General features: G+C 57.5%; 1 protein-coding gene across 1 annotated transcript; it reads left to right on the forward strand.

Moving 5' to 3' along the window:
• Positions 1–971: 971 nt before the first annotated feature.
• Positions 972–8,153, forward strand: SC5D (sterol-C5-desaturase). Its single transcript, XM_067310112.1, has 5 exons — positions 972–1,025; positions 2,549–2,766; positions 4,306–4,438; positions 5,165–5,265; positions 6,136–8,153. Exons 2-5 carry the CDS (start codon positions 2,557–2,559, stop codon positions 6,586–6,588), a joined length of 897 nt encoding a protein of 298 aa, XP_067166213.1. The 5' UTR covers positions 972–1,025; positions 2,549–2,556; the 3' UTR covers positions 6,589–8,153.
• Positions 8,154–8,846: the final 693 nt, after the last annotated feature.

Below are 8,846 nucleotides of genomic sequence, written 5' to 3' on the forward strand. Positions count from 1 at the left end.
CTTACTTACTTAAATGTGGGGACCACTCACTTACTTACTGACCTAAACATGGGGACCACTCACTCACTTACTTACCTAAACATGGGGAGCACTCACTTACTTACTTAAATGTGGGGACCACTCACTTACTTACTTACCTAAACGTGGGGACCACTCACTTACTTACCTAAACATGGGGAGCACTCACTTACTTACTTAAATGGGGGAGCACTCACTTACTTACTGACCTAAACATGGGGAGCACTTCCTTACTTACTTAAATGTGGGGAGCACTCATTTACTTACTTACTTAAATGTGGGGAGCACTCATTTACTTACTTACCTAAATATGGTGACCACTTCCTTACTTACTTAAATGTGGGGAGCACTCATTTACTTACTTACCTAAACATGGTGACCACTTCCTTACGTACTTAAATGTGGGGAGCATTCACCTACTTAAATGTGGGGAGCACTCACTTACTTAAATGTGGGGAGCACTCATTTACTTACTTATCTAAATATGGTGACCACTTCCTTACTTACTTAAATGTGGGGAGCATTCACCTACTTAAATGTGGGGAGCACTCACTTACTTAAATGTGGGGAGCACTCATTTACTTACTTACCTAAACATGGGGACCACTTCCTTACGTACTTAAATGTGGGGAGCACTCATTTACTTACTTATCTAAATATGGGGACCACTTCCTTACTTACTTAAATGTGGGGAGCATTCCCCTACTTAAATGTGGGGAGCACTCACTTGCTTACTTAACTGCGGGGAGCACTGACTCTAACGCAGGGCCCAGCAGCCCCCCATGCCCGGGCAGCAATCACCCCAAACACCCAGCGACAGCCCCGCACGCAGCACAACCCCCCCAACGGCCATCCCCTAGCACAACCCCCGCCACGCCCCCCGCGCCCCCGACGTCACCCGCCCGCGGTGGCGCGAGCCCGGCCGCCGCTGACGTCGCGTGGCGCTACCGGGCGGCACCGGCGCGGCGCGCCCCGCCCACCAGCCGCGCTCGGGGCGCCGCTAGCAGGTACGGGGGGCGCGCGGCGGCGGGGGTGACGGGGGTGCGTCGCCCCGGCAACGCTGGGCGGGGGGGGGCCGTTGCCCCGGCAACGCTGGGGAGGGGGCGCGGTCGCCCCGGCAACGCTGGGGGGGGGCTCGGGGAGAGGGGGGGGGAGCCGGGCCCGTCGGCTCCGCGGGGCCCCCACGCAGCCACCCCACACCGCGACCCCCGGGAGCACGGGTGGGCACTCGCGCTGCGTCACCCGCGCAGCACCGCCGCTCGCGGGGGGCGAGGGGTGCGCGGGGGGGGGGGGGGGGGCTAGCACTGTCTCGCGCCCCCGGGCACAGGCCACGGGTGCCACTACAGCCCGCGGGTGCCGGTCTCTGCGCGACGCAGCTGCGGGGAAGGCAGCGCCGCCGCGACGCCTGTGTACGCAGCACCGCGCAGACTGCCCCCGCGACGAGGCCGAGGCCGAGGCCAGCGCGCCTCCCCGGGGCACGGTGAGCGCCCGCTCCTTGGCAAGGCCACGCCGCTAGCCTGGACCGCGGGGCGCTCGGCCCCGCGGCGCTGCCCCCCCTCCCGGAGCCGGGGCGACGTCCGGACCGCCTCGCGCCCCCTGCCCTGGAGGTACGCCTAGCTGGGCCGGGAACCTCGTAGCCACACGCTGCCATCCCAAACAACATCACGGGGAAGACATCACCTGCCTGCCGCGATGCTAAACACTGAGAAAACCCGAGGCCGCCGCCGCCATTCCCCTGCACGGGACCGGAAAGACCCATTCCCTCCTCGCCTTGGACCTCAACAGGGATGCACGCACGCATTTCTGCCCAGAAAGTCCAACGACAGCACTCGCGCCTCTGAGGAACCGGCCGGAAAACACCGCACTGTACGTGCGGCTGCCTAGCACGCCCTGCAGGCACGTGACAACCGAGACGTACACTTCCAGGACCAGTGGCCACCACCTCAGGCAGCTTTCTACCACCTCTTTTATCAAAAGCCAGCAATGCAAGGGGCCCCAGCACCCCTGACTGCACTTACGCCCTCCACGACAGACTGCACATCACGCATTCACGAAGCATCCTCAACATACGCAGCCTCCAAAGACACGAGGGTGCTCAGGTCATGGGGACACCCTCCAAAACACAGGCATGAGCCTTTCCATTCTTCCCAGCTGTGTGAAAAGTGCTGGAAAGCCCCCAGCAAGGAGCCCCGGGGTACCCTGAGCTCATCACAGGGACGGCTGCCTTGCCAGGACCGGGACCGTAGGAACGCCGTTAGGCTTCAGAGGCGCTGCCTATCTCCCTCGTGACTCCAGGAGACTCCCCCCTTTATCATCATCCCCTGCCGCTTTTGCCAGAGCCTCCCTTGCCTGCAGTCGAGCATCACCGGGGGGCAACCGCCTGCTAAAGACTTTCGTGAAACAACCACCACCACCATGTCCACAAGCTGCATCCTCATGAGACCGCCTCTACATTCCTAGCACCTACTGGGCAAGAAAAGGAAAGCTTTTCCTTTCCTCTGCCTATCTTCTCCTTTGCTCTTCCCTGCAGGACCAACCATGGATCTCGTCCTGAATGCTGCTGACTACCACCTCCTCACACCCTATGTGTATCCCAGCATGTGGCCGGAAAACGAACCCTTTCGACAGCTCCTCAGTCTCTTCGTCATCACCAACCTTGGGGCGCTCGCCCTGTATTTGCTGTTTGGCACACTGAGCTACTACTTCATTTTTGATCACGAACTCAAGAAACATCCCCAGTTCCTAGAGGTGAGCACACGCTCCGCAGCCTTCCCGGCGCTCAGGCTGTGCCGGGCCTGGCAGCGACCACCCTCTCAATCGTACACGTTTGGTAGAAATGGGGCATGCTTCCCACGCAGGCCTTGGGTTGCTGCAGCGCTGACACCTCCTAGGCCGCGTCCCTGGGCAGGTTCCAGTTAGTAATGCTGCCTTTGAGCTTGCGCTCCTGAGGGGAGGGACGCTCTCCTCCCTTGTCACACCCCCGCTGCTACAGACCTGAGCGGGACGAGGCCCTCGCTTTACTCGCGCAGAAAGCTCACATTAGTCACTGAGGGCACAGTCACATCACACCCAGCAAGTCCCATCACAGTTTACAACAACACAGCTTTCAGACAGCGCCACTGGCTGCTCATAGGCCCTTTCCTTTTTTTTTTTTTTCCTCTCAGAATGGTCAACCCATTGCAGCAAGCCCTCGCTCCCCACAAGGCATGCCCAAACTACTTCCCAGATGCACAGCACCTTCTTGTCCCTGCACTCTGCCCTCAGCCCCCTGCGCCCACGTTGGTCCAGGACTCGAGGAGTGGCACGTCCCTGGCCTGCTCTAAAAGAACAGTGCCTGCGCACCCGCTGACGCTGACATTGCCTGCTCCAGTCCCCAGGGTTTGCAAACACTCATACCACTGAGGCCCAGGGTATTGCCTCATCTCACAAAACAGCCAAGCTGTTTGCGACACCCCAGGCTCATTCCCCAGCACGGGTCCCATCGACGGTACCTCCTGCACTGGATGGATTGACGCGCGTTCCCCAAGACCATGTTTTGCAGACACCTTGCAGCACACACCTGACCTCATACAACACTCATGAGAGGCCTGGCATCGTCATGCTGGACTGAGAAATGGCCAAAAAATGCAGGAGTTCCCTACATCCAACCCACACGTACACCAAGCTCTGCACTAGTAACCACACTACACAGCCACAGCAGAAAACAGGCTGGCAAAAAGGGTGCCCAAAAGCTACGTCCCACGTTGGTGTTTCCCTCATGTGCAATTGCTATGTTGCAATCTTGGGCTTACGTTCCAAGAGATAAGCAACAGACGTGGGGAGCCATGACAGACTTGACGCGCGCACGCCGCCTCAGTGACCGTGATGTGCTCCGAGTCGTGGCGACAGGGGCCACAGCATGCCATTGGGCATGCAGCGACTCCCCAGCCTTTGACAGAAATCCCGCCTGCGAGCTTGCAGCCTCCCGAAAGCATTGGGCCCTCTGTCATCTCAGAGCAGCTATGGGCACAGCTCCTGGTCCAGACGGGCCCTGCCGCTGCCGGGCAGCAGTCTCCCTTTCCCTCAGCAAGGCATGGAGCGCCTCAGAGGCGTGCGACACGGCTTCTGCTCCTGGTGGGAGTCACACGGCAAGGCTGACCAGCTCACGAGCCGTGGGTGGCCGAGCCACCCTCGCTCCCGGCCCAGCAATGCGTGGAGGTGGTCAGGGGGCTGTGTCACTCTCATCTGCACACGGTCCCTAGTGCATTCTCTGCCTTCATATTCTCCCTTCCCTGCTTCCTCCCTCAGAACCAGGTGCAGCGTGAGATCGCCTACGCTGTCCAGTCCCTGCCATGGATCAGCGTGCCAACCGTCGCCCTTTTCTTCGCGGAGGTCAGGGGTTACAGCAAGCTCTACGACAACATTGAGGACTCCCCGTATGGTAAGGAGCTTCTCTAGTACCTCAGCTAGGTCACCAGCTTTTCACCCTTCATCCACACGGTGCCCCTTCCTCTTTCCCTCTTTCCCATTTTCTCCCTGCGAGCTAATGACATCTCCCTCGGCTCCCCCCGGAGCTGGTGTCACACCCCGACCGTCAAGGACCAGGTCACACTTTGTATGGGCCCCGAGGAGTCCATCTGCATGTTTCCAGGCCGTGACAGTCCTCAGAAATGAGCATGTTCCAAACTAATCACTGGGTTGACACAGTAAGCATGACGACCCCGCCGTCTCCGTTACAGTGACAGGCTGGCTTGCTCCAGTGCAGCCCTCCCTTCCCCTTTCCTAGCTCCCGCAACACTGGCCCCCACCACATTTCTGCTACTCATCTGAGCGGTCCTCCTTCTCACCCCGTCTCCTCCGCGACAGGCACCATTACAAAAAGGCAACGCAACCAGTTGCTGTGCTCGCCTGAGGTTCCTCCGGTAGGTGATATGAATATGCAGTGAGGGTGAGTGCCGTGCGACCGCACCTTGCCTGCAGGCAAGCCTCTGAGGGAAGCAAGAGCCACGCTAGGGAGAAATACTTCCTGCCTTGTTTTGCGAGCATCATCTTTTCCCTGGACCTCTACTTTACATGCCTACGAGCTCCGCTACTCCTTGGTTTGTCCTTCCCAGTCTAAACTCCATGTCTCCTGAATGACATACCATTAATGTGTGTTTCCCCCCAGGGTGGTCAGGAGTTATTCTCAGCATGCTGTCTTTCCTCTTTTTCACCGACATGGGCATTTACTGGATACATCGATTCCTCCACCATAAATTGCTATATAAGGTAGGAGACGTTCCTGCATGCTCCACATCAGAGCTGTCCCTTGGTACCAGAGCTCAGGAGAAGCTACTCACCTGCGGGGAATGTTCGTGGCGGAAGGAGTGGGGCACAGTCGGCCGAGCTGACAGTTACAGGGTTTGGCCTTGGGCCTCGTCAAAAAGGGAGACGTGAGGCAGCCCCGAGCCGGAACGGGCACATTTCTCAGGCCTTCCCCCAAGGCTGCCCAGCTGGTGGCAGCACCTTCCCCCTCATTATTCAACACCTCAGACGCTCCTCTGCATCTGCCCTGTCCACTGGCCATCGTGAGTGGCCGTCCTCTCCTGCAGGTCACCCAGCATGTCCCTGAAGCTCATGTCCCCTGCCAGCCATGGCCTTGCAAATGAAGCAGCGGACCGGTCTCCCTCCCTCCCGCCTCCGCAGGTCTGAGCTCTTCCTAACCCAAAGGACACGCCAGTAACGTCATTTTTCCAGGCCACGCCAGACCTGTGCTTTAGCCTTCTCTTCTCGTAGTGCCAACTGCACTGTCATCTTTAGTGTGACCTTGACCATTGCCTCGGCAGCCCTTTCGGGTGGCACCCCTTTCCGGTGCCACAGCTATGACACTAGAGTAGAAAGAGCATTCGCAAAAGCCCAACCACTTTTTGTAAGGGCTGTCAGGACGCAGCACAGTCCACAGCCTTTCCCTGCAGCGACCCCCCTTTAGATCCTGACACAGGGAGAATGGGGCAGAAACGGCGCAGGGCGATGGCAACGCGCAGCCTGACCCACTGGTAGGTGGCATCCTGCGATGGGGACGGGAGGTTGCGGGCTGGACAGCTGGGCCGGGACAGCCAACTGGACTTCAGCACCCGACTCCGCTTTCTTTTTCCGCAGCGTTTCCACAAGCCCCATCACCTCTGGAAGATCGCGACGCCCTTTGCCAGTCACGCTTTCCACCCCGTTGACGGCTTCATGCAGAGCCTCCCCTACCACATCTACCCCTTCCTGTTTCCTCTGCACAAAGTGACGTACTTGGGTCTCTACATCTTTGTCAACGTCTGGACCATCTCCATTCACGACGGCGATTACCGCGTCCCCAAGATCTTGAGGCACATCATCAACGGCTCTGCCCACCACACCGATCATCACTTATACTTTGACTACAACTACGGTCAGTATTTCACGCTCTGGGATAAAATCGGCGGCTCCTACAAAAGCCCCACCTCCTTTGAGGGCAAGGGCCCGCACGACTACCTGCGCAAGCTCCGAGAGAAGGAGTCAAACGGCCAAGGGAACGGTTGCGAGCCTCGGACGATGCCTAACGGGGACAGCCAAAAAAACAAATAGTTCTCCGTGGAGTCACCCTTATCACAGAGTGCCAGATATTGTCCCGTTCCTTCTTTGGCCAAGAGCCAACTTCCCTGTACAAAAAGATGTCTCACTCTATCGCTTCGGGAACGCAGCGATTATGGGTGCCTGAACCCGCTCGACTGGTCGGGACCAGAGTGCTTAGAGACCGACAGACGGTCCCATCCTGGGTGTTGGTTGGGACGGAGAGAGAAAATCTGAGCCTCCACATCCAAACTCGCTACGTGACCCTATGGACCACCCCCATGATTTCTGACAACTGGCACGCGCTACCCTCAAAGGCCCCTTCCCTGCACATTGACTAAACCTCGCTGCTACGCGGACCTGCTCCCAACAGAGCGCTTTTACCGTTTGCCAGACAGCTCACCCTGGGCCACAACCAGACCCTTCACCGGTTCTCTGCCAGAGACGGCTCCCACGAACTGCTACGGCGGGTCTCGCGTGCCTCTCGCGTCCGGACGCACCTGTCCTTCCAGGACTCCCTAGGCTCGGCCTCCCATGGCACACCAACACCCTGACACTATGTGAGGACATTACTGTATCTAGACCCCGGCAGAGGACGCATGCTGGTTCGTTTCTCCGCATCTGCGCGCAAAGGCTGGCACGTGCCTCATGCATCCTGAGACTGCCACCGACCTGTCCCATTTCAAAGATAGCTTTCTCCTCTGCTGCGAACCCCCCCAGCAGAACTTGCACGACAGCGACGGGAATTGCAGGCGCGTTCGGAAAGCACTCAAACCCCTGCCCGCTCCCTTCAGAGTAGTACCCTCGTTCATTTCTGAAAATCCAGGCACCTGTCTGACTTTTATCCGATTACATCAGTGCGGGGTTCCTTTGCAACTTGAGTGAACTGGCGAACTGAAGAGATTCCCTCCTGCCTTTGAGGTCCCTTTTCCCCTTCCTGGTGGTCTTTGGGTCTCTGCAGTGACCCCGGTAATCTTGTAGGATGACTACGAAGGTATTCTAAGGGCATAGTGCTTCCTGGGGTTTCTACCTATCTGTACTGCATGACACCATAGCACCTTATCAAGGACAGGTTCAGAAACTGCTCAGTTTGCATGACCCTACAAAACAGTCTGCACTTGGGGTACCTGCCCTTCCAGATGGCATTTCGCGAAATACACCGCAAACACCTACCTTATGGAGCTTCTGCAGATACTCCTGACATGTTCTTGGTAGAGCAAGGGCTTGTCCTTTCAACATCGTGGGACTTCTCACCGCTGAAAGAAGGCTCCTAGTCGCCAGGTGGTGCAGAACGCGTCCCTGCGAATCTCCTGTGGGGGTCGGACGGTGGGTGGGATTCATCAGGAAGAGACCTGTTGGAGAAATGCAGGTTTTGAGTCATGGAGGTGGTTTCCCAGGGAGGGACATACAGTTCCCCAGAGCCTACTATGAGGGTGGTGAGACAGGTATCAGGAGGTTAAAGATTGCTCTGCAGTTCGTGGCTGGTTTTCCCCCTTAACATCCAACGTGCTCATTTCTAGAACCTGATTATGCTGCATTTTGGTCATGCCCACATTCAGTAAATTGAATTTGACAACTTTGATGAGAACCTGTGCCTTCACCATAATTCCCAAGAAAGTACAGTGACCGCGGGCATTTCCTCTTTCTACCTTATGGCAGCCCTTACCTCCTTAACTCATTCCCATCCCTGCTGCATCTCTCCCTTTCGCGCACGCGAGAGAGATCGCCTCCGCTAATGCCCCTGGATCGTACGGCTCGCGGGCCGCCCTTATCGCCGCCTCAGCTGCCTGTCTGGTGGGATTCTTTCCTGTTCTACGTGTGGGTAGTGAGACCTTCACCAAGAGGGGGAGATCTTGGGGAACTGGCGCTCTGCTGAGGTTCTGCTTGTTAACATTTTGGCTGTTAGCCTCCTAACAGATACGTAGAGAACCTGCTCTCTATATATGCATATACACAAATTTATATTTATATATCTGTGGAGAGTCTGCTTAGAGAGATGGTGCTGCACTGAATCCTTGCCCTGTCGCGGATGGAGTGAGCATGGTGCAGAACATCTTGGGAGATGCTGGTTTGGCTGAGTTTTCCACCTCCAGCCCGGCTGTGATGACTTGAGCCCTCCCCATGTGCCGGTCCACAACTGAGTTGCCTCGCAGCCCCTCGGACCTCCCTGTGGTGCTGCCGACCCGTGTGGCACAAAAAGGATGAGAGCTCTGGAGGGGCCCGGGTAGGAAGGGTGCAGAAGGCATGGAGACAAATGGCACGCAGGATCGAGC

Source organism: Apteryx mantelli, chromosome 23 (genome assembly GCF_036417845.1).
Source record: "Apteryx mantelli isolate bAptMan1 chromosome 23, bAptMan1.hap1, whole genome shotgun sequence".
Classification (NCBI taxonomy): domain Eukaryota; kingdom Metazoa; phylum Chordata; class Aves; order Apterygiformes; family Apterygidae; genus Apteryx; species Apteryx mantelli.